The 27,892-nt window shown below is 44.3% G+C and overlaps 1 protein-coding gene across 1 annotated transcript in view; it reads left to right on the top strand.

Moving 5' to 3' along the window:
• The window catches only part of MOV10L1 (Mov10 like RNA helicase 1), an 81,777-nt gene that overhangs the window by 28,366 nt on the left and 25,519 nt on the right, over nucleotides 1-27,892 (top strand). The window contains exons 10-20 of the mRNA XM_077807850.1: nucleotides 813-927; nucleotides 4,394-4,571; nucleotides 5,353-5,423; nucleotides 5,839-5,930; nucleotides 6,705-6,763; nucleotides 7,487-7,602; nucleotides 8,427-8,532; nucleotides 11,972-12,150; nucleotides 13,996-14,142; nucleotides 18,857-18,978; nucleotides 20,216-20,315. Of these exons, the coding sequence (XP_077663976.1) occupies nucleotides 813-927; nucleotides 4,394-4,571; nucleotides 5,353-5,423; nucleotides 5,839-5,930; nucleotides 6,705-6,763; nucleotides 7,487-7,602; nucleotides 8,427-8,532; nucleotides 11,972-12,150; nucleotides 13,996-14,142; nucleotides 18,857-18,978; nucleotides 20,216-20,315 (1,285 nt within the window). The remainder of the gene's footprint in view (nucleotides 1-812; nucleotides 928-4,393; nucleotides 4,572-5,352; nucleotides 5,424-5,838; nucleotides 5,931-6,704; nucleotides 6,764-7,486; nucleotides 7,603-8,426; nucleotides 8,533-11,971; nucleotides 12,151-13,995; nucleotides 14,143-18,856; nucleotides 18,979-20,215; nucleotides 20,316-27,892) is intronic.

Here is a 27,892-nt window from a genome sequence, read left to right as displayed (position 1 = left end):
GGGTTTTTCTTCAGAGCTCCGTTGACTGAAATAGTTTTTCCCTGTTCAGCAAACTATTTGAACTTTCTTTACAGATGTTTTTCTTATGATTCACAAACTGTCCTCCTGCTGCATGTTATACACTTAAGAATGAGCTAGAGGCTAATTAAAACTAAAGGTGTTGCCAGAGTGCACCCACTGGTAGGAGTGGTGCAATCTCATGGTGTTTTAGACAGAAACCCAGGAAATCCCTTGACTGAATTACTGATATGTGAGACATTGGTCAAGTCATTTGATGTAACTGGGTCTTGGCAATACAAACTAGAAATTTCTTGAATGAAAAACTGGAAGCGGTCCTTAGATAAGTAAATTTTCACAACAGACAAAATACATTTTAACAGATACTCTAAAACTGTAACTAACATTAAATTGTTCACCATGACACCTTCGTTAGGGAGGAAAAAGTTGGGGTCATAACATTTGAAAATAAAACATGCTTCTATAACAACATTCTCTTCCCCACCTCAATGTAGCAAACTTCTGTTCCTTGTTTTTATTTGAACCTAAACTGAAAAAAGTTTCATTTACTGTACTTGCGCTTTGGTATTGCTGTCTTTGTAGCCTTGAGGATGGTGTTTGCTAACTTGTGGTCCTTCATGTGAATCTTTTTTTTTTTTTTAAACTTATGCTTACTTTAGTAACTACAGAATCTTGAGTTTTGTTCTTACTCTTTAGTAAAGAAATCCACACTAACCAGCTCAGTTCAGTTTGTAAGAACTACTTTGTGCAACCTAAAAATACTGACTTGAAGTAACTTTGAATTCTTATTTTAGAAGTTGTAGAAGATGTCTTCCAAGTTTCCTACCACATTATCCCATACCGGATAGATTAAGAAAATGTGTGGAGCAAAAATCGGACATACTGACTTTTCAACCTCTCCTTGCAGAGGTATGAGTGCACACATATATGCAAGTGTAAAATATCTCTTTGCATCTTTTTGAATGCTAACCTGAACACATACAAAAATACTCCTGTGTAGCTGCTTTCTTTATTATATATATGTGTATGTTAAGGCTGCATGTCTGTCATGGAAGTCACGATTCCATGACTTTCTGTGACCACTGTAACTTCTGCAGTGGCCAGTGCTGGCTCAGGGGCTGCCCGCAACAGCAGTTTAGGTGTGTGGGAGGGAGGTCAGGGCTATGGACAGGTGGTTGAGGTGCGGGGCAGCACTAACCTTGGGGTGGGGCATGTCCCTGCAGCTCCTAGCCAGAAGGGCCAGGGGGCTCTGCAGCTCCCACCCCTGCAGCTCCCATTAGCTGCTGTTCCCGGTCAATGGGAGCTATGGAGCTGGCGCTTGTGCTGGGAGCAGCGCGCAGAGAGCCCCTTGTGACCCCTCCCCCTAGGAGCTGCAGGGACACACGAAGCCAGGTAGGAAGCCAGGTAGGCAGCCCTTCCAACCCTCTCCCTACAGTCCCAGCAGGGGTCCCGGGCCGCTGTTTCTCTCCCTCTCCCCCCACTCCCAGCACTAGTGGGGGTCTTGGGCCACCACCCCCAGTATCCATGGTGCCCCTGCACTGCCTCCCAAAAGCCCCTGTGGCGCGCCGCCCCCCCCACCCAATTTTTAGTTAGGGGTATATAGTAAAAGTCATGGACAGGTCACAGGCCATGAATTTTTGTTTACTGCCTGTTACCTGTTCATGACTTTTACTAAAAATACCTGTGACTAAAATGTAGCCTTAATAATGGTTATCATGTAGGTCTACAAAATCTAGTTAAAAAGTAAGAGTCTGATCCTGGTAGATGCTCTCTTGACTTTAGTGGGAGTCAGAGTATTGCAGGCCCTGAACCAGAGAAGAAATTAGAAGGCCTAGGCAAGTGAGAATTTGAAAATGGATGGGGAGTATATTAGAGTGCCATATGGAAAAGGCCATCTCAGATGCCAGAGCTGCAAAAGAACATGTTTCTTGAACTAGCAGTGTATGGTTGTGGGGAAGAACAGAGAGGAAGTAGGCACAGGATTAACAGGAATAGGTAGGAGGAGAAGGACAGGGTTTGTGAAGTAGGCTGGAGCAGCTCTAGAGAGTTTATTACTATACTGCTTTCTGGATAATGCAGTGTTTCACAACTCATCAGTGTCCCAGCTCTTCCCCAAAATTCCCTGTGTCAAGGCCTGAGTCTAAATGGTTGGAGAAAGAGTTCACAGAAGATTTGAGGGGTTATGGGTTTTTTGGGAGGGGTGGGGGAATCCTTTAAAATAATCCAGAAACTAGAGAGAGGACTGCTGTTCAACCAACATAACGTAAACCAGCAAACTCTCTGGTCACATTCCATTTGTGCATATTGGTAATTTTTATAAACTCCAAACAGCCATAAACATGGTAGCTCTTCGTCTACAGAGCTCAAAGTCCTGGCTTCTGGTTAGCATGCCCTTGTGTCTCCTTCAGAATCACCCAGCTACCTTTTTATGGTCTAAGCATAACTGCTTCAGCTCTCACCTAGGACTCTGAAATCCCGATTGTGATTTAACAAAAAACCTGTTGTCTGAGTTGACAAGTGGCTTCTGAAGGGTACAACTGAGGCATTGCAATAAGACACCAGGGCCATGAGACTGCTTCCAAGAAACTCCAAATGACCTGTATGCTCTGACGCATGCCAATCTTTCACAAGCCAAGAATGATCTCTGTATTTTAGCCTTGTGGTAAGCCAGGGGTTCTCAAACTTCATTGCACCGCGACCCCCTTCTGACAACAAATATTACTGCATGACCCCAGGAGTGGGGACCAAAGCTGTCCTGGGTGGGGGCCTGTAACCTGATCTTCGTCTTCCAGGGCCGAAGCCAAAGCCTGAGCCCCACCACCCTAGGATGAAGCTCTTAGAGTTTTGGCCCAAGTGGTAGCGCTTGGGCTTTTGCTTCGGCCCTGAGCCCCAGCAAGTCTAATGCCGGTCCTGGCGACTCCATTAAAGCAGGATCACTACCCACTTTGAGGGTCTCAACCCACAGTTTGAGAACCCCTGTGATAAGCTAAATCTGCTGCTAAACATGTGGCACAGAATGCAGTGACGGCATTTGTTAATCTGCTAATGCTGCTACTTCTGCATTTCTGTTTTATTTGTGATTTGGGAAAAAGGTGAGAATCGCAGGGTAATCTGAATTTGAATCCTTCCTTCACTGTCCGAAATAGTTTAGGGCTCAAACAAGATTCTACCGTTTCTATCTATCCTGGGCTGCTCTCTCCACATCCTCTGTTGTTAAGTGTCATAAGTGTTCTCTCTTGGAGTAATGTTTGACGGGGATTCTTTCAGCCAGTGTTCTTCCAGCTGTGCAAGGGCATGCCTGCCTTGGCAGCGTAAACATGAGTAATGTTGGCCAGTTGAAAAATAAGTGGTCTAAAATAAGTCCCACGCTCTTTTCCCCTCGGAAGTTACAAGGAACTAGGGTAGCCTGAATGCTATTTGTCGTTGCTATTGTTTTTAAAAGCATCTTTTGAACTGCATAAATCAGTAACATTTTTTACCTTATCCATTTCCTGTGAACCACTAGCTTCCCTGATACCAAGAACTACAATTCCTTTGTCTACTTTTTAGTACCAGTACTGGATTTTGCTTTCTTCTTTTGAAAGAAAGGAGTTAAATACAAAAACATTTTTTTAACTCTTATTAAAATTATTTAATTAAGACCTTCTGACTCTTCCAATAGTTCATTCTCTCTTATTTTCTCCTAGAAGTTCAGTATGTTATTTTAGGGTGCAGGAGTTGGTATTTGGTTTTAGAAAAAAGGGTCTCTGAGAACTTTATGCTTACTCAAAGGTCAAATACTAAATCTTAGATATTTTTGGAACTACTAGTCTTCGTTACAAAATTAGTAGTGTGATCTAAATAAAATACAGCTAAAACCAGGATACTTCTGTATTTACCCTTTAAGATGATTTTTAGAGACATCTCTCAGATTATAATGCAAAAAGTGTAGAAGTACAGTGGCTTAGATTTTTTCAAAGGAACCAAAGGGAATTCTTAAACTTCAATGGGATTTGGGTGCCTAACCAGCTTAGGCTCTTCTGAAAATCCGTGTTCATGTACATGAAAATGGTAAATTAAGGCTGATGTTCTTCCAAAATTCCCATTGTCACTTGCTACCTTTCATTAGTGGATAAGGCACTGAACTGGGAGACTTGAGTTATGTTTCCAGCTCTGCCACTAACTTCTCTGTGACGTTCGGCAAGTCATGTCATTCTGTGCCTCTGTTCTCCCATACCTTTGTCTGTTGTTGTCTACTTAGGTTGTACACCTTTTGGGGCAGGGACTGTGTCTTCATATGTGTTTTGTATGGCGCCTAACACAAGGGACTCAGATTTTTGTTGTGGCATCTAGACACTATTGCAATACACATAACTTACTTTTTTTTAATTTTCAGCAACTGAATCTGTCTAACTATAAAGCAAACCTTTCTACCCTGCTGTGGCTTGAGGAGATCCATGCTGAAATGGAGATCAAAGAATTTAGCTTGAGTGGAATCATTTTGAAAAAGAATGGAAACTTCTTGGTGCTGGAAGTGCCAGGGTTGGCAGAGGGAAGACCTTCCTTATATGCAGGTGATGATTTACATTTAATAAAATTGTTAAAGCTGAATAGCAAGATGATCAATATTCTCAATCTACACAATAGAAATTGATGCATTTTATCTTTTCTATGTTTTCTATTAAAAACATTTGAAGAGACAGGTATTAACCCTGGCACCTAGATAAATAGAACATTATGCCAATATATTTTATTACAGTGCCTCAGAATGTTTGATTTCTGGAGATGTTATGCTTTGAAGAAGCAGTGTATGTGTTTCTATGTGCTTTCATGGCTTGTCCTGGTATAGTCAGGATTCTGATGTACAGTAATTGATTGGGTTTTACATAGAAAATATACTGTACTGTTTAGTATTATACTAAATTAGAGAACATGTGAGAGGCTAAATGTAAAACCAGGTTAAAGGAGTTAACTTTTTTAGGTCAGAATTTTTGAAATCCGTTGCATTGTGCGGGATGTTGTTTCCAATAAATAGTGCTGAAACCGTGTTAGTCGCATACCACAGTAGGTGTCTTAGAAGTATTACACACACACACACACACAAAACTAGGTATTCCAATTTTAAGAACATAAGACTAAATTGAGCTGAGGTGTGCACAGATGCATCATCTTCAGTGATGTCCCTTTGTTGGTGAGTTTGCAGGACCCTTGAAACTCATTAAGTTTCACTGTATTTCCCCCCCACACGTACACACGCACACCCACACCAGTGGCTAGTATTTCAGTGAGAATTTTCCAATATCTGGTAACAGTATTTTTATACTAAACATTGTATTTAACTTTTTTTAAAACTAGGTGACAAAGTGATATTAAAAAGTCAAGTCTACTCTGAGCATATAATAGAGTACATTGCCTATGTTACTGAGGTGAGTGAGTTAGCTTTTCTGCTAAAAACAGTAGCCCACAAAACTAAGGGGAAACTGAGATTTAAAGGAGTAATTGTTTAGCTTTTGTGAAACTGGATTAATTTCAGTTACTCTCCCCCAAATTATTGATTCTACTTTATTTCATACTATGTTCTTGGAAGACAGAAGCTTTTGCTTCTTCTCAACACCACAAATTTCACCCATTAAAAGCAAACTCTGTAAAACTCTTATATAGAAATATGAAATTATATGGTAGATGTTATCCATTTTTTGTTTTTAACTAGTATGAGCAAATGTTCCAGGAGATTTTTCAAACATAAGGGATCTGATCCTAATGAGTGCTGAGTGCCCTCAAATCCTACAGGACTAATAAACTGTCTTTTTTTTTTTTTTTCCCCCCCTCTCTTTAAAACAGATTCACGATGAAGATGTTACGCTGAGACTTAACCCAGAGTTTGAACAGGCTTACAACTCTGAACCCATGGATGTAGAATTTGCATTCAATAGGTATTTTTGTAGACTTTTAAAAAGCTGTATTTCACTGTCCTTTATTATGTTAGTCTTATTACATGCCTATTTGCTTAATTCTGAAAAGTTCACATGAAAGGAAAGGACAAACAAAATCTAAGAACTGGATGGTCCACTGCCTGGCATCTTCTGTACTCATTAATATCTCTGCAAAATGCTATCAAATCAGAAAGGGAGTGATTTACATTTTTTACACACATTCTTTTACATGTAAATGACTACTCTAGGAGCCAGGCGATGGAAAATTGGACTCTGTAATTGAAATAACTTTGTGGCATCAGAGCAGGACAAGAATGGCTGATATTGACCTCACTATATTATTTTTAGTATGCTGCCAACATCAAAACTTGCTTAGAAAGCATTATTTTCCATAAAAATTCATCACTTCATCTTCCTTAATAAAACGAGTTGGGTTTTTTGTTTAAGGAAAAATATCTTCCTATCCTGCTTATCTCTGAAATCCCAGGTAACTTATTTTGTCCTTTTAATGAGAAACACTTTTCATATTTTATCAATCTATCTATTTTAAAGTTTGGTGAAATATGCCTATAAAAGAAACTTGACCAAGTAATCCTTCAGCTAAATACCACATGAAAACAGGAATTGAGGGAAGAAATACATGGTTATAGAGGCTTAATATTTCATTTAAGTCTTTGATATATAGCATTGATTCAAAGAGGAAGTGAGTATTGCTGTATTCTATGAAAACTTTAGTTTTTAGTTTAATCCATACTATTGCTATTCTGTTGACAGGACTACCAGCAGGCGATGCCAGTTTGCAGTCGAACAAGGCATCTATCTGGGTGAAAAAGGTAACCTTCCAATAGCGTGAGGGCATTTTTCCTCCCCTTCAGAAAATACTGATGTGAAGTTAATGTACTGTACTCTTTTGGTCAGATTTCAAAATGCAATGTTTCACTGGGGCTTCTATTCATTCATCTAAAGTACCCCATATCTTTGTTGAGAGAGGAGCAATTCTTTGTCACAGAGCAACCACTATGAAAACTGATTTTCTCTCTGTGGTGTTTCTACATGAGGAAAGCAGTTTGACTCCAATTAGAACTAACATATCTAATCAATTTCTAACTACTGGTGCCACTATGTTGTTTTGCACAATGTGAAAGAGTTCTGCAGGACTTCCCAGCTTGGGTAAATTGGGAAAAATGCAGGAGGAATATAGGGAAGATGCAGAATTCCCTTTTAACTTTTTACGTAATCCTCCTCTGTTAGAGTTGGCTAAATATAATGGCCTTTGTATTGAAAAGAGTTGCACATTTCTGATCAGCTCTACAGACTACAGAAATGTAAACATGGATTTCAGTTTTACCTTCCAATTCCTCCCTCACCATACCTCGGATTTTTACATCAAATTTTCATAAATTGGACACAGCTAATTCAAAGTGCAAGGAAAGAAGCTGATGATTCAGTTATAATTAAACCCTAACAGTAAGTATCTTAATGTATCTATATTGATAGAGCCATGTAAAATGCATTTTCAAAAAAAAAAATTCTTTTTCCCTTCCTTAAACCCAAAGTGTTATTTCCAAATACTCTGGTTTTACAATCCCCACAAGTCGTCAAGATTTGGAATAATATGGGATGTCGTACTGTTGCTGCTGATCGTGAACAGTATACCAAGAAGAAAGATAAGGTAAATCTACTATAAATGTATTTCTTATAATCTTTTACACTTAAATGCCAACAGTTTGCTACTGCAGATATAGTCTTCGACAGGACCAGTACAATAGTGAATGCATTGTTATATCTGGTGTATTTATGATGTCTTCCTTCTGGTGGCAAAGATCTTGTTTCACAGTTCAGTGCTTTGAGTGGATCAACCTGTGATCCATGATTTTGGTTTCTGAAAGGGAAACTGCTTATGAAACTACGAGTCTGGGTTGTCAGATTTGCTTTAGACTGGTTTTCGTAAGCTCCTTTTAAAAAAAAAAAAAAAAAAGGAAGAAGAAAGATACTGGGCTGCAAATCATACTGACTATAGGAGCCAATGAGAATTGTTATTGTGAGGCATAATTATGCTTCCTGATGCGATTGATCCAGCCTTGATACGACTCCTGATTAAACACATCATAAAAGAGGTGAATATTTCCTTAAAAATAGACAAAAAAGCACATATTGGCAGTTCTTATAGGAAAGAAAAACAGATAAACCAATGGTAACTTTTGAAAACTCATCCAGATCTGCAGAATATGTGTGCAATTAGCAACAGTGCTTTAAGATGTCATGAGTAACTTTTTTTCTTTTGTTCAAATAAAAGGGGCCAGGATGTGAGGATATTTGTCTGGGTTTTTCCTTTCCTCTTTGTCCTTCCCCACAGCTTTTTCTGTTGATATGCAGTTAAATGGGAGGAAGTGCTAAACATTTCTAACAGTCTTAAAAGCATTACAAAGAGAGAATAATTATAGCATGCTTACGTTTGATTATTTGTGTGTGTGTTTTCTGTAATGATCTTTTCAGAAAAAGAAAATGCAAAATGAGCAAACAAAATGCATGGTGCCAAAGGAGAGAAACATAGTGGCCATGCCTCGAATGGTGACTGTTGCTACACAGACAAGTAAACTGAGTATGTTTTAATGCTTTCTTTCCATCTTGTACTGATGTTTTGGATTTGAAAGTTGACTGGTAAACTGGTTTGGAGGATGGAGTGTGTATATGTGTGTGTATATGTATGTATGTAGTTTTTAAACAAACCAAAAAAACCACCCAGATCTTGGTACATTGAGGAAGTTCCAGAGGACTGGAAAAAAGCTGATGTTGGACTAATACTTAAAAAGAGTCAATAGGATGACCTAGGTAACTATAGGTTGCTTGGCCTAACATCTGTCTCAGGCAAAATCATAGAAAAGCTGTTATGGGACACAGTCACGAAAGAATTAAAGAATTGTAATGTAATTAATACCAATCAGTATGGTTTTTATTGAAAATAGGTCTCATCAAACAAACTTGATATCATTTTAGATGAGATTACAAGGTTGGTTGATAAAGATAACTGTTCATGTGAGATACTTGGATGTCTCTAAGGCCTTTGACTTAATGAGCACTATACAGAATCAATGTAGCCCTTATTAAATGAATTAAAAACTGGTTAACAAAGGATTGCAAATGAGAATAATTAACCATTAGAGGGTATTTCTAGTGGGATCCTGCAGGGATCTGTTCTTGGCCCAGTGCTAAGCTTTCTCAATACTCTATCAATGTGGAAAAAAAATATAAAATCATTACTGGTAAAATTTGCAGATGACACAGATTGGTGTAGTGGTAAACAGTAGAGCTGGCAAGCGATTAATCATGCTGTTAAGCAATAATAGAATACCATTAATTTAAATATTTGTGGATGTTTTCTACGTTTTCAAATATATTGATTTCAATTACAGCACAGAATACAAAGTGCACAGTGCTCACTTTATATTTATTTTTATTACCAATATTTGCACTGTAAAAAACAACAGTATTTTTCAGTTCACCTCATACAAGTACTGTAGTGCAATCACTTTATCGTGAAAGTTGAACTTACAAATGTAGAATTATGTACAAAAAATAACTGCATTCAAAAATAAAACAATGGAAACTTTAGAACCTATGAGTCCACTCAGTCCTACTTCTTGTTCAGCCAATTGCTCAGACAAACATGTTTGTTTACATTTGCAGGAGATAATGCTGCCTGCTTCTTGTTCACAATGTCACCTGAAAGTGAGAACAGGCGTTCGCATGGCACTGTTGTAGCCGGCATCACAAGGTATTTTTGTGCCAGATGTGCTAAAGATTCATATGTCCCTTCATGCTTCAACCACCATTCTAGAGGACATCCGTCCATGCTTATGACGGGTCTTGCTTGATAACAATCTAAAGCGGTGCAGACAGTGCATGGTCATTTTCATCATCTGAGTCAGATGCCACCAGCAAAAGGTTGATTTTCTTTTTTGGTGGTTTGGGTTCTGTAGTTTCCACATTGGTGTGTTGCTCTTTTAAGACTTCTGAAAGCATGCGCCACACCTTGGCCCTCTCAGATTTTGGAAGGCACTTCAGATTCGTAAACCTTGGGTCGAGTGCTATAGCTATCTTTAGAAATCTTACATTAGTACCTTCTTTGCGTTTGTCAAATCTGCGGTGAAGGTGTTCTTAAAATGAACATGTGCTGGGTGATCATCCGAGACGGCTATAACATGAAATATGTGGCACAATGCAGGTAAAACAGAGCAGGAGACATACAGTTCTCCGCAAAGGAGTTCAGTCACAAATTTAATTAACGTGTTATTTTTTTAACGAGCGTCACCAGCACAGAAGCATGTCCTCTGCAATAGTGGCCAAAGCATAAAGGGGCATATGAATGTTTAGCATATCTGGCATGTAAATACCTTGCTATGCCAGCTACAAAATTGCTACTCAAACTCTGATTCGCACTTTCAGGTGACATTGTAAATAAGAACCAGGCAGCATTACCTCCTGTAAATGTAAACAAATTTGTTTGTCTGAGCAATTGGCTGAATAAGAAGTAGGTCTGAGTGGACTTGTAGACTCTAAAGTTTTACAGTGTTTTGTTTTGGAGTGCAGTTATGTAACAAAAAAAATCTATATTTGTAAATTGCACTTTCACGATAAACAGATGGCACTACAGTACTTTGTATGAGGTGAATTAAAAAATACTATTTCTTTTGTTTATCATTTTTACAGTGCAAATATTTCTAATCAAAATAATAGAAAGTGTGCACTGTACACTTTGTATTCTGTGCTGTAATTGAAATCAATATATATGAAAATGTAGAAAAACATCCAAGAATATTTAATAAATTTCAATTGGTATTCTATGGTTTGACAGTATGATTAAAACGGCAATTAATCACGATTAATTTTTAATCACAATTAATTTTGAGTTAATCACGTGAGTTAACTGCTATTAATAGATCAATTATCCAGAATGATCTAGATGATACCAATCATTTGGTAAGGTTGGATCATTTGAACACCATGTTTTAGTGCAGTTAAGTGCAAAGTCATACATCTATCTAGAAGAAAAGACTGTAGGTCATACTTACAAGATGGTTGACTGAATCCTGGAATGCAGTGACACTGAAAAGGACTTAAGGGTCATTCTAGAAAGCCAACTGAACGTGAACTCGCAATGTGATGATATAGCTAAGAGGTGAACGTGATCCTTGGATGCATAAGTAGGGAAATATCAAGTTAGAAGTAGGGAAGAAGCATTACCTCGTTATACAGCATTACTAGAATGCTGTGTCCAGTTCTTGTGCCCACACTTCAAAAAGGATATTGAAAAGTTTGGAAAAGGTTCAGAAAAGAGTTGCAAGGATGATTTGAGGTCTGGAATACATACCTTAGAATGAAAGTTTTAAGTACCTCAAATTAATTACTTTATCTGAGAGAAGGCTAAGAGGTTACTCGATCATAGTCTACTAGTACCTACATGAGGAAGAAATTTCTTATAGATGACTCTTTAATGGGGAAAAAAACATAATGGGATCCAACAGTGGGAAGTTGAAGCTAGACAAATTCTCATTAGAAGTAAAGCACGTCTTTTAATGTTGAGGATAATTGATCATTGGAACAGCTTACTTAGGAATATGGCAGAATCTTCATCATGTGAAGTCTTTAAATCAAGACTTGAATGTCCTTCTTAGATATGTTCTAACGGTCAAACAGAAGTTATGTATGGGCTTGATGTAGAGCTCACTGGTGTGAGGCTCTTTGGCCTGCGTTATGCAGGAGGTAAGACTAGATGATTATTATGGTCCTTTCTGGCCTTAAAAATCTATGAATGGCCCTTTGCACATTTGAAACTGAAGGCCTTGTTTTTCTATTTTAATTGTTATTGGGATTGGGAATTTAAAGAGTTGTCAGTTACATTTTTAGCTATCACTGTCTTTTTAAAATGATTATATTATAAAGTCTAGATCACATTAAATCAAAATCTGTTTAACTGAAATACTAATTTATAAAACAAACTCTCCTTGTGTATTTGTAATGCTTATCTGTTTTGAATATAGTCAATGGAATCGTGACACCTGAACACAGAGACTGTGAATTTTTCAATCCTGCTCTGAATGAGCATCAGAAATTAGCAGTGAAAAGGATACTTAGTGGTGAATGTCGTCCAACTCCTTATGTTCTCTTCGGACCACCGGGAACTGGAAAAACTGTAACAGTGATAGAAGCGATCTTACAGGTAATAGTGAACAACAAAGCAATAATCTCTGGAATTGCCATAGATACTTATCATAATCAAAACTAAAAATAGCTTTTAAAAAAGCATGCTAACACTTAGAGGGTATTTCAGTTCAACTCTCTCCATGTGAAAATAAATCCAAGAGAAGATCTCTGTACAAGTTTGTGTTCATAAATCTTTTAACAACATATAGTCAGTTTTTTAATTCAGTATTTTTGTTTAAATACTATTCACTAGGGCAGGGGTCGGCAACCTTTCAGAAGTGGTGTGCCGAGTCTTCATTTATTCACTTTAATTTAAGGTTTCATGTGCTGGTAATACATTTTAATGTTTTTTAGAAGGTGTCTCTCTCTTTCTCTAAGCCTGTATATTATATAACTAAACAATTGTCGTATTGTAAAATAAACAAGGTTTTCAAAATGTTTTAAGAAGCTTCATTTAAAATTAAATTAAAATGTTGATCTTACGCCGCTGGCCGCTCAGGGGTTCCATCCGCTGGCTCCTGCTAGCCAGGATCCCAGCTGCTGGACCCGCTCAGCCCGCTGCCAGTTTGAGGTCCCGGCGCTGCCCAAAATACAGTGGGTACCTACCTTCTCCCTGGTTCTAGCCTATTCTCTTCCTCTCTCTCTGCACTGAGCTGAGAGTGGGAGTCCACTGAGCACAGGCTGGGGGTGAAGGAGCAGGCTGGGGGTCGGGGTGTAGGGTCTGGCCAAGAGCTAGAATGAGGGAGGGGGCTCAGGGTTGGGGCAGGAGGTTTGGGTGTGGAGCGCTTACCTGGGCAGCTCCCATTTGGTGGGAGGGGTGCAGGTGGGAATGTGGGGGGGAGGTGCAGGAGCTCCCATTTGGTGCACAATGTGGGGATGGAGAAGTGGGGGGTGTGGGGGGGCTGGGGATGTGGGGGGGTGCAAGAGTCACGGCAGAGGGCTGGGGACATGTGAGGGGGGGTGCAGGTGTCAGGGCATAAGGTGCTGGGAGCCTTGGTATGTGTGGAGGTGCCAGAGTCAGGGCTGGGGTCATGGGGGGGGGTGAAGGAGTCAAGCAGAGAGCTGGGTGTGTGTGGGGGGGGTACAGGGCTCAGGGCAGGGGCCTTGGGAGTGTGCGGGTTTGCAGGGCTCAGAGAAGAGGGCTGGGTGTGTGTGTGGGGGGGTCAGGCAGAAGGCTGGGGTCCTCACGGCAGGGGGGCTGGAGGGGATATGCCCCATTTCCCCAAGTCCCTGCTCCCGCTTCTTCTCTGCCTCCACCAGGAGCAGCGAGCACACTGACTCCGCTCCTCCCCCACCCCTTCCCCCTCCCTCGCAAAGGCCATCAGCTGATCGGCCGGCAGGGAGGGAGGGATGGTGGGGTAGGAACCCAGCACGCTGCGGGAAGAGGCAGGGGAGCTGGCAGGACCAAGCTTCTGCCCCTTGCCCCCGTGGGAGGGGGCGGGGAATGGAGAAGAGTGGGCCGGGCCGGATTTTTAATGGCACGCTGCTGCCTGCCAGGACCCCGGCAGGCAGCAGTGTGCCATTAAAAATGGGCTCGCATGCCGTCTTTGGCACACGTGCCATAGGTTGCCAACCCCTGCACTAGGGCTTTAACCACCGCTTTAAAAGCACATACCCTGCATTCATGGTGTGTGTTTCAATCTGATGATGGTGATTGAATTTCCAGTCTAGGGAAAGATGTTTCCTTGAGTTTTGACTGAACTGCAACATGACGAATGTAGAAACATGACGAATGTAGAAACATTCGTAATTGTATTCTGAATTATATTAAATATTTGAACTGTGTGCTTGCTTTATTTGTGATGAATGTAGCTTTTCCAAATGAAATGTTTTAAAAAGCTGCACTTTTTTTAAAATGCAGATACATTATACTTTACCAGACAGTCGAATTTTGGTCTGTGCACCATCCAACAGTGCAACGGATTTAGTTTGCTTACGACTGCATGATAGTAACCTCCTAAAACCAGGAGCTATGGTCAGAGTTAATGCTAGCTGCAGGTGTGAAGAGGTAAATTTTGTAAATCCTTTTTAATTAAAATACTAAAAAAAAGATGTATACTTTTAATCTTAAAATGTCACTCCTAGGACTTTCCTTTGTTTATTAGACTCACTGAGAAAAATAGTATTTATATTTTTAGGGTTAAAAATAATTCACTAGATAATCAATTGGCGAAAATACGTTAATTGTGGTAAATAGCTGGAATTTGTGCTAGAATTTGAGCCTAAACTTAAACTCATTGTGTAACGCTTTTTTTTTCTGTAAGTAGGCCATTTATGTCAACGGGACTACTTCAAACAGTAAGATGCTACTCACTGTGGAAAAGGGTGATGGAATTTGCTCCATAATGTATTGAGTTGTATGTATGTAACTGTGACGGGGTTCCTCTGGTGCAACCTGGACCGTGGGACCACTGAGCCCTTTGTCCTACCAGCCTGGGGTATCCCTCTCACACTGATGTTGTTGTTAAGCCACAAACCTCTGACAGGCGCTACATTTACACAGCCATCCACAGCCAGGGATGCACCCAATCAGGGCCATCCCGACCCATACGCAAAGTACGCAGCTGCATAGGGCACCAGGAAATTTGGGGCACCAAATTTCGTGGTGCCCTAAGCAGCTGCGTGCTGCTCCACTTCTTCTACATGGCCTCCGCCTGTTTCCACCCCACCCCCACTCCAGCTAGCTCTTCCCCTGAAGATGGCTACAGGGGTTGCGCTCCCTGCACTCACCAATGGCAGTAAGTAGAGCGACCCGGCCCCAACCTGCTCTGCTCCCCGGCTCCCAGCCCTGCTGCTTGCAAGTGCAGAGGAGCAGTTCCCCCGAAGCGTAGGAGCCAGAGGAGCAGAGCAGGCTGGGGCCAGGTCACGCCACTTCCCGCAGGAAGTAGCCAGCTTCGCCCCTGCAGAGGCCTGGAGCCAGCCCTCCCCCCCCCCCCGCCCCCACAGTAGTCTGGGTCCCCACACAGCCCCCACCCCCGCAGGGGGGCGGCTGCTTAGGGCATTAAAATGGCTAGAGACGGCCCTGCACCCAGCTGAGTTACATGAATGCTTTGCCAGCCACTGATGAACCAACAATAGAGAGGCTCCCCCCAGCTCCTCCCCAGCCTTGCTGCACCTCAGAACTGTACTGTCTTGCTCTGGTCAGAAGCCTGATCAGTGTAAGTTCATTACCCAGTCCACCCCCCCTCGATGTGGAGAGGATACACACTAGCCTTTGTAAACTGAGCTGAGATTTCCCGAGCACTTCAAAAAAAGCACACTGTTTTAAGTAAAATATTAACTACAGAAAGATAAATTTTAAATGAATATAAAGAGCAAGCATAGAGATCCAAATTGGATACTTAAGAAACAAAAATAAATTGCAGTCTGAGTTTTACATACTAAACAGGATTTGAATCAAGCAGTGTCTCACCCTGACAGATGGTGCAAGCAGGTTACAGATCCTCAGCAGGTAGGCTGGAACTCGTTTCCAGCCTGGGACCAGCCTCCTCAGTTCAAAGTCTTTATCCACCAGACATTTCTTCTAGGTGTTGAGTTGAAGGGGGAGAGAGGTCCAGTAATGATGTCACTTCCCCTCTTTTATAGTTTCTTCCAGCTTGCTGCAAACATCTGTTTGTGATGTAGTGGTCTGCTACCATTGGTAAAGGAGTCTCCATTATTTACATGTTCTCTCTGAGAAGTCTCCATTGTATACAGTTCCTGAGATAGTGGATTCTGTCCTTGATGGGTGTTGATGAGCCATTAACTGCTGTCTGGTTAATCCATTGTTGTACCTGAAAGGCTGTTTGTGGGTGTTCCATCTTCAGAACATATTTCAGTAACACATACATGTCAAAACTTCATAACCTCACATACAGTGATAGCACATACAATCCAACAGGATATTAATGTTCAACAGATCAAGACTTTTAAAATGGTACCTCAGAAGGCATACTTTGTATGAATTATATGACAGTGGTGAATATGGGAGTTTCAGGGTGGCACTCTAAGGTACAGCACGTTCAGTGGTGGATTGCCCACAAGGCCCATGCCCAGGGGCCCTGCCTCCTGCTCCTCCTTTTCTACCCCCATTTCCTCGGCTAAGTTCCCTCTAAGCCGCACGGCAACCTATTAAGCGCTGCACAGGCACTCAGGCTGCAGTGGGGAAAGATGCCTCTCCCCCAGCCCCAGACCTGCTGCGGCAGGGGGAGGCGCCTCTCCCCACCAGCCCCGGATTAGCCGGGGCAGAGGCACCCCAACCCAGCCCTGGACCTGCTGCAGCTGGGGGAGAGGCACCCCTCCCCAGTCTGGTCCCAACCCAACCCAGCCCTGCTGCGACAGGGGGAAAGGCGCCTCTTCTCCTCTCTCATCCCCTCCCCGCCCCCCCGGTGCTGCTGCAGGGAAAGAGCTGGGGGGAGTCCTCTCTTCCCACCCTAGCCCTGTGGCAGCCTGGACCCCCAGCCGAAGCCCTCACCTCCCAACACCCCAGCCCTTTGACCCAGCCCTGAGACCCTCATCCCCAGAGCCTGCACCTCCCTCTATCCCCGCACCTCCACATTCTGCCCCAGTCCTGAGCTCCCTCCCCCTCAGCCTCACCCCCGCCACATGAATTTTATGTGCACCAATATGGAGGATGTGTTGCTCTGCACCTGTGTGGGAAAAATTAGAGGGAACACTGCCCTCCAGGATCCCTCCACCCTGCTCCTTCTCCTTGAGGCCTTGGGCAGGCTGGAAGACAGACCCTGGGATAGGGTGAGCATATACCCCTTCGCCCCCCATCCCACGTGGAGCTGGTCCAAGCCCTTTTCCCCACCTCCTGTGCATAGCTGGTCCAAGCCAGTACTCCAAGTCCCCCTCTTGCCTCACGTAGGGCTGGCCTGAGCCCAACTGCTCACCACCTCCCCGAGCCCCTTTTTGGCAAAACTGGGCATTTGTCCCATTTGCTCTTGCCAACGAGTTTTGCCAAAAAAGTTGGGATATCCAGGACCAAAATGGGACATATGGTCACCTTAGGCTGGGGTCCCCAAACTTTTTCGGTCATGCTTCTGCCACCCACCCCCCCAACCACCCCATCCCCTTGCAGGAGCAGGGGGCCAGAGGTGTGGCTGGGTGGCAGTCTCTCCCCACCCCACCCCCCGTGGGGGCTGTCCTGGGCCCTACCATGCCCCCCACATATGTTCCTCTCTGCCCCCCTAGGGGGGTATGCCCCACAGTTTGGGGACAACTGCCCTAGGCTGAGGTAAGAGCTGCCCAGGGAGCCCAGAAAGCTGTGTGGATCCCTGGACCGTCCACTCTTCCTGGGTTGGGGACCGAGAACAGCCCCCAGCCCATGTCCCTGCCCCATGGGCACACCACCCAGTGCAGGTAGAGGGTCCAGGGTTCCCTACAGTGGCCCAGGTACCTTGGGCAACTCTTACCATGGCCCAGCTTCCAGCTAGGCCAGGGGGCAGGGGCAGAGGTGAGGGGCCCAAATGTTCTTGGGCCCAGGGCCCCAATAAAACTTAATCCGCCTCCTGAGAGTGTCACAGTAACATACACATCTATTTACTTATTTTAATAATTTCTTCGCTTACATTCAGAACACAGGAACATCCATACCAGAACAGACTAATGGTCTATCTGCAGTAGTGGGTATCCTGGTTTGAGTTGTGACTTATATTGAATGCCTAAAATCCTGCACCTCGCCATGCCCTGAAACAGAAGTAATGACAACCCTTGTCATCTTTGTCCTAAATAGTGATGCTGCTGATGGTTTTTTTTTCCTGTATGAATTCTTCTTTTTAATTTTACTAAGTTTATTTGGTCAAATAATATGCAGCAGGAATTTTCCACTGTTCAATTATTCACTGCATTTTAAATACTTTTTTTTTGCGGGGGGTTGGCACTGTTTTTTTGGGTTGGCACTGTGTAGTTTTCATTTTGTCTTTTTAAGTTGGCTTTACTTTTTTTTTTCCCACCCTTTAATGTTGTGTCCCTGTGTTCTTGTTTTGTGTCACAGAGCAATTGATCTTTTCTTTGACAGTCATTATTTTATGTTCATCTCTTCTTAGGGCTTGTCCTTACATAGAGGGGTAATGTGCCCTTTGAGGGTATTATTTCTGAAGGGCATTAATGTGTTGAGCATTAATTGGTCCATGTGGACCCTGCTGGTATGCATAAAAGGTTCCCTAGTGTGCTTTAATGTTGTGCTCACTAGGGAACCTTTAGTGCATATCAGCAGGGTCTACACAGACCAATTAATGCACTATACATTAGTGCACTTCAGAAATCACACCCCCCCCCCAAAAACACATTACACCACCATGTAGACAAGCCCTTATTGTTTTCCAGACTAATGAAGTCTACATTTATTTACAAAGGGAGATATGGACTATCTTTACAGCCCTTTTTGACCGTTTCTATTTGTGCTGTGTCCTGGTTGTACATATGTTAAGATTTGATCTTATAAAACTAAGAATAAAGACAATACAATGTTATTTTTTGTAATAAAAATGTGCTTTATTTTGCACTCCTCCTTGTTTGGGCAAACTCAGGACCGAACTCCCCTCAAAGTGCATTGCTGGGTCCAATAAATACTTAAAGTACAGCTTCTAAAATAAAATCTTATTAAAATATTCTTGTACAGTTTTAAATATTTAGTGGTTTTGAACTTCAAGCTGGCCTGTATAATTTACACATCATGAGCTTGGTGTGTGGCAGTTTTATAAAAAATACTTGAGTAAATAAGTGTCTTCTGTTTGCAGACAGTCGGTGATACAGTAAAACTTTACTGCAAAGATGGTGAAGATATTTGGAAAGCATCACGGTTCAGGATAATAATTACCACATGTAGCAGTGCAGGAATGTTTTATCAAATAGGAGTAAGGTACTGTGGATGCATGTCATTAATAGCTTTGGACACTTGGGGCTATGAAATAAATATTTGGGGGTGCTCTGCAAAGTAGTTTAATCTGTTTAAACCAGGCAACTGTTAACAAGTAGTAAAACATTGCATTCCCAGCTAAGCTTACAGCCATATTAAATTTTAGTTAGCCCTTCCAGCATAGTTGAACTATAAAATTATCTCAAACGACATTATTTTCAAAATACGTAATTTAAAGATCAAAATCCCATAAAAGTGAGAAGACTGTGTGGCACAATTGTGGTTTTGGTTTTTTCCCCCTCCCCTACAGCAGTGATTCTCTGGCATTTATGTGTATTGCCAAGGACCAACTGTAATTGAAAGCATTTTAGGAGTTAACACTGTAGGTCATGCTGCACTTGGAAGTAAGAACATAAGAACGGTCATACTGGGTCAGACCAAACGTCCATCTAGCCCAGTATCCTGTCTTCCGACAGTGGTCAATGCCAAGTGCCCCAGAGGGAATGAACAGAGCAGGTAATCATCAAGTGATCCGTTCCCTGTCGCTCATTCCCAGATTCTGGCAAACAGAAACTAGGGACACCATCCCTGCCCATCCTGGCTTATAGCCATTGATGCACCTATCTTCCATGAATTTATCTAGTTCTTTTATTAACCCTGTTATAGTCTTGGCCTTCACAACATCATCACAGGTAGTGCTGATTGGGTCATTTTTCAATTATTGCTGCTAAAGCACTTAGCTCCCTTGAAACCATGGGTGTGTCTCTGTTCTCCTTGCCGCTACCTGCACAACACATGCAATCCTGCTTAGCTTAAGAATTACTAGCACTGCTGTGCTGGAACACAACACAGAACATCAGCTCTAAACTAATGACATTCTCCAGCTTATATGGCGGGTGGGAGGCAAAGGGAGGGTGAGGAAAAGTGTCATTTCTATGTCAACTTAAATTTTCTATTCTGACCAAGTTAAAGAAAAACAGGAAATATTTCTGATATATATCTTTCAAAATACGTGACCTCACAAATGAGGGCTAAGTTTACTAGGCTTTTGCTTTCTCCCCGGCAATATTATAAAGCTGTCAAGTGTTGAAATACCTCTCATGTTGAAGATGTGACTGCATCTAGCACACATACTTGATCCTTGTAATTTTTTTCAGAATTATTTGACCAGGTCAACCACAGGGTGGCAGAATATACTAACCCTAAAACAGCTGTCTGAAGTGATTTTATTTAACTCTAGGCTTGGGCATTTCACACATGTATTTGTGGATGAAGCAGGACAGGCAAGTGAACCAGAATGCTTGATTCCGCTTGGGCTGATTTCAGAAGTTAATGGACAGGTATGTATCTTAATAGATGTATGGTTTTGTTGTTGTTTTGTTTTTATTAAAGGGTTTTAGGCTTGCTTTCTTCACTTCCAGTAACAGCTTCCTATTTCTAACGCGATCACTTCATGGCTAGTGATAGGATAAGTTGCTATTTCCAAGAAATGAGCGTGCAGTTCTGGGAACTTGTATTAGTTTGTTAATAGTGTATTATGTTGTAAATACATGTTGCCACTTAATTTGAAGCTCTTAAGTTTTAAACAAATGCTCTAATTTTCAGCATTTTCTACTCTTAAGTAATAGTTTTGAGTACTTTTCATAAAAAACACTATCTTGCTAAAACATACTTGTTTTTCAAGATGTGTTGCTCATGAAATTCCATTCTAGGTATGCGTGCGCCCATGTGCATGGTCATCCGAGATTTTGCCTTAGCGTCATCTGTACGGCCAGCTCTGGTGCCCCCTTGAGTGCCACATTCATGCATCGGTATATTAGGTGCCGCTGGTCCTATGCCCTCTCAGTTCCTTCTTACCACCCGTGGTGGTTAGTCAGAGTGCCTTTCCTTGCATAGCAGGGCTAGCAGTTTCATCTCTTCTGACTTGAAGCTTTAGGGCCTTGTAAATAGTTTGTTATAGTAGTTAGTGTTAAGTACACTTCTATCCCGATAAAACACGGGTTTGCATACAATGTGGTAAAGCTCTGACACGCTGCTCTGAGCAGTGTGTTAAGGGTGCCGGGCCAGGGCCGAGGGGTTGGATAAGGGGCAGAGGGTCTGAGGGGCGGTCAGGGGCTCCCCCCAACCCCCAGGGTCTGGGAGGCAGGAACTGTGGGTGGGGCACTTTTGGGGGCCCCGCAGTCCCAGAGCAGCCTGGGGGATTAGAGGGGTCCGGAAGCAGCCCGCTCAGCTTCCCTGGCCCCAGCCATGTCGCTCGGGGGAGGGGGCTTGGGGGAAGGGATCCCCTGGCGCACTCACTGGCAGCAGCGGAAGTGGAGCAGCCCGGCCCCAGCCTGCTCCACTCCGCCAGCTCCCAGCCGCAGTGCTCCACTTCCTGCCGCAGGTGAGTACGGGGGGCATCCTTTCCCCAACCTTCCTGCACTCGCCAGCGACGGAAGCGGAGCACCACAGCTGGGAGGTGGTGGAGTGGAGCAGGCTGGGGCCACCGTTGCTCCACTTCCTGCCACTGCCGGTGAGTGCCTGTCACGGGCTGGGGGATGTGGATATAAGTCAGAGCAGTCAGGGGGCAGGGAGCAGAGGGGTTGAGTAGGGAGTGGGGTCCTGGGAGTGATTAAGGACGGGGGTCTCTGGAGGGGGCAGTTAGGGAACAAGGAACAGAGGGGCCCAAAGCAAGTTCGATATGACACGGTCTCACCTATAACGTGGTGAGATTTTTTTGTCTTCCGAGAACCGCGTTATATCGGGGTAGAGGTGTAGTTCTTAAGTGTAGTTAGAAGTTAGTCCTAGCAGGGAGTTTGCCCCATGTGGGGCATGCCTCGGTCTCCGGGGTTTTAAGTCCTGCAGACTGTAACAGGCCTATGCCTTTAAATGACCCCCACAGCAGCTGCCTCAAGTGCTTGGGGGAATCACATGTGAAGGACAAGTGTCATATTTGTAAAAAAATTTTGACACAGGACTCAGAAAAAGCGGGATATTCACTTGGGGCTCTCCTCATGGAGGCTGCCCTTTGTCCAGCTTCTGAGCCGTCCCACCAAGACTCGCCTAGTACCTTGCTCTCGGTGTGCAGTGCACCCCCAGCACTGAACTCCGCCCGGCACCACTCCCAGTCACCAGTGCCCCAAGAGAAAACAAAGAAGCATGGCTTCCCAGCACTGAGCAAGAAGGGCCATGAGACATCTGGCAAAGGACTCAGTTGGGGCCACCTGGCCACTCCGGAGCCACATGGATGTGCCTCCCTGGTCGGGGCCCTTACCCCTTAAAGGATCCACTGCCGACTCCCAGGAGTGGTAGGGGACCCAAACTTCTGGCAGCATCAACGTCTTCCCAAGCTCTCCTGGTGCCGAGAGAGCAGAGGCCTCTGCCAGCACCGCAGGAAACGGCAAAGGCTCCCCATGAGGGCAAGCCAGCTGCTAAGACCCCCTCGGGGGCAGTGGCACTCCACCAATCCCCTGAGACAAGGCAGTGCTCTCCTCCAAGCTGCAGATCTTCGGATCTGGGGTTCGCCCTCAATCTCCAGCACAGCAATCGCAGTCCCTGCTGTTCAATGTGGATTGCATCAGGGGAGGCGCTAGTCTCTGTATTGCCAGCACCATTCATCCTCCCGCCAGTCATCCTCTCAGCGCAGATCTCAGTCGCCTGCCCTGTGGGGAGCACTCCCTGTCATGCCTCTGGTCCTCTCGATACCGACACCAACCCTCTCACTTCAGGCACCAGTCTCCAGCGGCAACCGTCAGCAGGCAGACGCGGGCGTCGATGGCCCACTGTGGTCACCAGAAGGGGATTCCTCTGGCACAGAAGGGCAGTTCAGCCCCTCGCCCAGACTCCACCAAAGTGATTGGGCTCTCAAGGCTGCGCTGATGTTGACAGTGCCGCCTTGGCAGCATGGCCAATGGCCAGCACTGTAGCCTTATTGGAGTGCATGGGGCATGCCAGTCATGACAATGCCCCCTTCGCATCGTTCATCTGCCACTGCCTTGGAGCAACAGCTGGCAGTACTGACAGCACCAGACTCAGTGCATGAGTCACACTCGGAGGTCAGGGTAGAGGAGGCTGCACCCACCCCTAAACCTCCTCAACAAGCTTCTCAAAAAGTTGAAAGGTTTCAGAATAACAGCCGTGTTAGTCTGTATTCGCAAAAAGAAAAGGAGTACTTGTGGCACCTCAGAGACTAACCAATTTATTTGAGCATAGGCTTTCGTGGGCTACAGCTCACTTCATCGGATGCATACTGTGGAAAATACAGAAGATGTTTGTTTTTATACACACAAATCACGAAAAAATGGGTGTTTATCACTACAAAAGGTTTTCTCTCTCCCCACCCCACTCTCCTGCTGGTAACAGCTTATGTAAAGTGATCACTCTCCTTACAATGTGTATGATAATCAAGGTGGGCCATTTCCAGCACAAATCCAGGGTTTAACAAGAAAGTCTGAGGAACAGTGGGGGGGAGGAAGGAATAAACAAGGGGAAATAGGTTACTTTTTATAATGACTCAACCATTCCTAGTCTCTATTCAAGCCTAAGTTAATTGTATCCAATTTTCAAATTAATTCCAGTTCAGCAGTCTCTCGCTGGAGTCTGGATTTGCAGTTTTTCTGTTGTAATATCACAACTTTCATGTCTGTAATCGCATGACCAGAGAGATTGAAGTGTTCTCCGACTGGTTTATGAATGTTATAATTCTTGACATCTGATTTGTGTCCATTTATTCTTTTACGTAGAGACTGTCCAGTTTGACCAATGTACATGGCAGAGGGGCATTGCTTGCACATGATGGCACATATCACATTGGTAGATGTGCAGGTGAACGAGCCTCTGATAGTGTGGCTGATGTTATTAGGCCCTGTGATGGTGTCCCCTGAATAGATATGTGGGCACAGTTGGCAGCGGGCTTTGTTGCAAGGATAGGTTCCTGGGTTAGTGGTTCTGTTGTGTGGTATGTGGTTGCTAGTGAGTATTCGCTTCAGGCTGGGGGGCTGTCTGTAGGCAAGGACTGGCCTGTCTCCCAAGATTTGTGAGTGTGTTGGGTCATCGTACCAAAAGGACTGACGGTAAAAAATCCATTACGATCTACATACCACACAGACTATGCTGACAGCTTGTGCCACACGCTCTTAAAGAAACTGCGGAACCACCTGATCAACATTCTCTACAGCAAACAGGGAAAGATCAAGAATGAGCTCTCAAAAATGGATAGTCTCATAAAAAACCAACCTTCCACGCAAACTTCCTCGTGGCTGGACTTTACTAAAACTAGACAAGCCATTTACAGCACACACTTTGCTTCTCTACAAAAGAAAAAGGACACTAAACTTTCTAAACTATTGCATGCCACAAGGGGCCACAGCAATGGTTCCTTCAACCCACCCAGCAATATTGTTAATCTATCGAACTATACTCTTAGCCCAGCAGAAGCAGCTGTCCTGTCTCGGGGCCTCTCCTTCTGTCCCTCCACCCCCACAAACATGATACAGTTCTGTGGTGACCTAGAATCCTATTTTCGATGTCTCCGACTCAAGGAATATTTCCAACACACCTCTGAACAACATACTAATCCACAGAGACCTCCCTACCAACACTACAAAAAGAAGGATTCTAGGTGGGCTCCTCCTGAAGGTCGAGACAGCAGACTGGACTTCTACATACAACGTGCATGGGCTGAAATTGTGGAAAAGCAGCCCCACAACCTCAGCCATGTGGAACACAATGCCATCCACAGCCTCAGAAACAACTCTGACATCATAATCAAAAAGGCTGACAAAGGAGGTGCTGTTGTCATCATGAATAGGTCAGAATATGAACAAGAGGCTGCTCGGCAGCTCTCCAACACCACTTTCTACAAGCCATTACCCTCTGATCCCACTGAGAGTTACCAAAAGAAACTACAGCATTTGCTCAAGAAACTCCCTGAAAAAGCACAAGATCAAATCCGCACAGACATACCCCTGGAACCCCGACCTGGGATATTCTATCTACTACCCAAGATCCATAAACCTGGAAATGCTGGGCGCCCCATCATCTCAGGCATTGGCACCCTGACAGCAGGATTGTCTGGCTATGTAGACTCTCTCCTCAGGCCCTACGCTACCAGCACTCACAGCTATCTTCAAAACACAACTGACTTCCTGAGGAAACTACAATCCATCAGTGATCTTCCTGAAAACACCATCCTAGCCACTATGGATGTAGAAGCCCTTTACACCAACATTCCACACAAAGATGGACTACAAGCCGTCAAGAACACTATCCCCGATTAATGTCACGGCTAACCTGGTGGCTGAACTTTGTGACTTTGTCCTTACCCATAACTATTTTACATTTGGGGACAATGTATACCTTCAAATCAGCTGCACTGCTATGGGTACCCGCATGGCCCCACAGTATGCCAACATTTTTATGGCTGACTTAGAACAACGCTTCCTTAGCTCTCATCCCCTAACGCCCCTACACTACTTGCACTATATTGGTGACATCTTCATCATCTGGACCCATGGAAAAGAAGCTCTTGAGGAGTTCCACCATGATTTCACCAGTTTCCATCCCACCATCAACCTCAGCCTGGTCGAGTCCACACAAGAGATCCACTTCCTGGACACTACAGTACTAATAAACGATGGTCACATAAACACCACCCTATACCGGAAACCTACTGACCGCTATTCCTACCTACATGCCTCCAGCTTTCACCCTGACCACACCACACTGTCCATTGTCTATAGCCAAGCTCTGCGATACAACCGCATTTGCTCCAACCCCTCAGACAGAGACAAACACCTACAAGATCTCTCTCAAGCATTCTTACAACTACAGTACCCACCTGCTGAAGTGAAGAAACAGATTGACGGAGCCAGAAGAGTTCCCAGAAGTCACCTACTACAGGACAGGCCTAACAAAGAAAATAACAGAACGCCACTAGCCGTCACCTTCAGCCCCCAACTAAAACCCCCCCAACGCATTATCAAGGATCTGCAACCTATCCTGAAGGTTGATCACGCGATTACATACATGAAAGTTGCGATATTACAACAGAAAAACTTCAAATCCAGACTCCAGCGAGAGACTGCTGACTTGGAATTCATTTGCAAATTGGATACAATTAACTTAGGTTACTTTTTATAATGACTCAACCATTCCCAGTCTCTATTCAAGCCTATTTCCCCTTGTTTATTCCTCCCTCCCGCCCCCCCGCCCCCACTGTTCCTCAGACGTTCTTGTTAAATCCTAGATTTGTGCTGGAAGTGGCCCACCTTGATTATCATATACATTGTAAGGAGAGTGATCACTTTACATAAGCTATTACCAGCAGGAGAGTAGGGTGGGGAGAGAGAAAACCTTTTGTAGTGATAAACACCCATTTTTTTCATGATTTGTGTGTATAAAAACAAACATCTTCTGTATTTTCCACAATATGCATCCGATGAAGTGAGCTGTAGCTCACGAAAGCTTATGCTCAAATAAATTGGTTAGTCTCTAAGGTGCCACAAGTACTCCTTTTCAAAAAGTTGAAGTTTCACATGGTCTCCCTGGCCACAATCATCCCTTCCCAGGTCACAGATGCTTCCTCCATTTCATAGTGGGTAGGCTCCATTTTTAATTCACAGTGCTACCCTTTGGCCTCTCATCGGCCCACAGGGTGTTCATATGGCGCCGTGGCTGCTTAGCTGAGATGCCGAGGGGTCCAGGTCTTTCCATATCTCAACAACTGGCTCATCAAGAGCAGGTCTCAGGAGCAAGTGCAGAGGATCCTCAGTCTGGTGCATTCCACTTGCCACAACCTGGGCCTGTTAATAAACAAGAAAAAATCCAGAGAGTTCATTGGGGCGGTTCTTGACTCCATGTGAGCCAGAGCCTTCCTTCCGTAAGCATGTTTTCAGGCCATGTCAGACCTGATCTCCCATGTAAAGAACCACCCGCTCACCACGGCTCACACCTGCCTGTGGCTGTTGGGCCGCGTGTACATACGTGGTCAGCCATCCTCTGCTCCATCTCTGGCTCCTGCAAGCACGGCTGGCGTTGGTCTACATTCCTGACAGGCGTGACCTGGACAGGGTAGTCAGGGTACCATACCACATCAGGCCTTCCCTGGGTTGGTGGTTGGACCCCGAATCGATGTTGGAGGGAGTCCCCTTTGTGACCCCATCCCCGTAGCTGACTCTGGTCTCCAGTGCTTCAGACCTGGGCTGGGGAGCCCACCTAGGCGAGCTGAGCATGCAGGGTCGCTGGTTGTGGGATGATCTGGCCCTCCATATAAACATCAGGGAGCTCAGAGCGGTTTGCCTGGCCTGCCAGGCATTCTTGCCCCACCTGAAGGACAAGGTGGTGCAGGTCCTGACAGACAACACTGCTGCGATGTGTTACATCATCAGGCAGGGTGCTGCCATGTCTTTGGCTCTTTATCAAAAAGATCTCCACCTTTGGGATTTTTGTGTGCGTCATGCCATTCATCTGATAGCCACATACCTGCCTGGAACCAGGAACGTCCTGGCAGATCACCTCAGCAGGACTGTCTCCTCTCACCACGAGTAGTTGCTCCATCCGGAGGTGGTCAGCATAATCTTCCAGAGGTGGGGGACTTCCCAGGTGGGCCTGTTCGTGTCCAGGCAGAACAGAAAATGACACGTGTTCTGTTCAGTCTGGGAAACTGACGGGCTCCCTGCCAGACATCTTTCTCATTCTGTGGTTGGGAGCGCTGATGTATGCCTTCCCACTAGTGCCACTGATTCACAGAGTCCTTGTGAAGATCAGGCAAGACAAGGCAAAGGTTATCCTAATATCCCCCACGTGGCCTCGCCCAGCACTGGTTAGGCAAGTTACTGAGCCTTTTGGTAACTTCCCCACTGCAGCTGCCTCTCTGGCCGGATCTGCTGTGACAGAACCACAGCAGCCTTTTGCATCTGAACCTGGTGGCGCTGCACTT

The sequence above is a fragment of the Eretmochelys imbricata genome, chromosome 1 (assembly GCF_965152235.1).
Source record: "Eretmochelys imbricata isolate rEreImb1 chromosome 1, rEreImb1.hap1, whole genome shotgun sequence".
NCBI classification, from domain to species: domain Eukaryota; kingdom Metazoa; phylum Chordata; order Testudines; family Cheloniidae; genus Eretmochelys; species Eretmochelys imbricata.
Note: the sequence above shows the minus strand (reverse complement) of the source record. Positions and strands in the feature narration are given on the sequence as shown.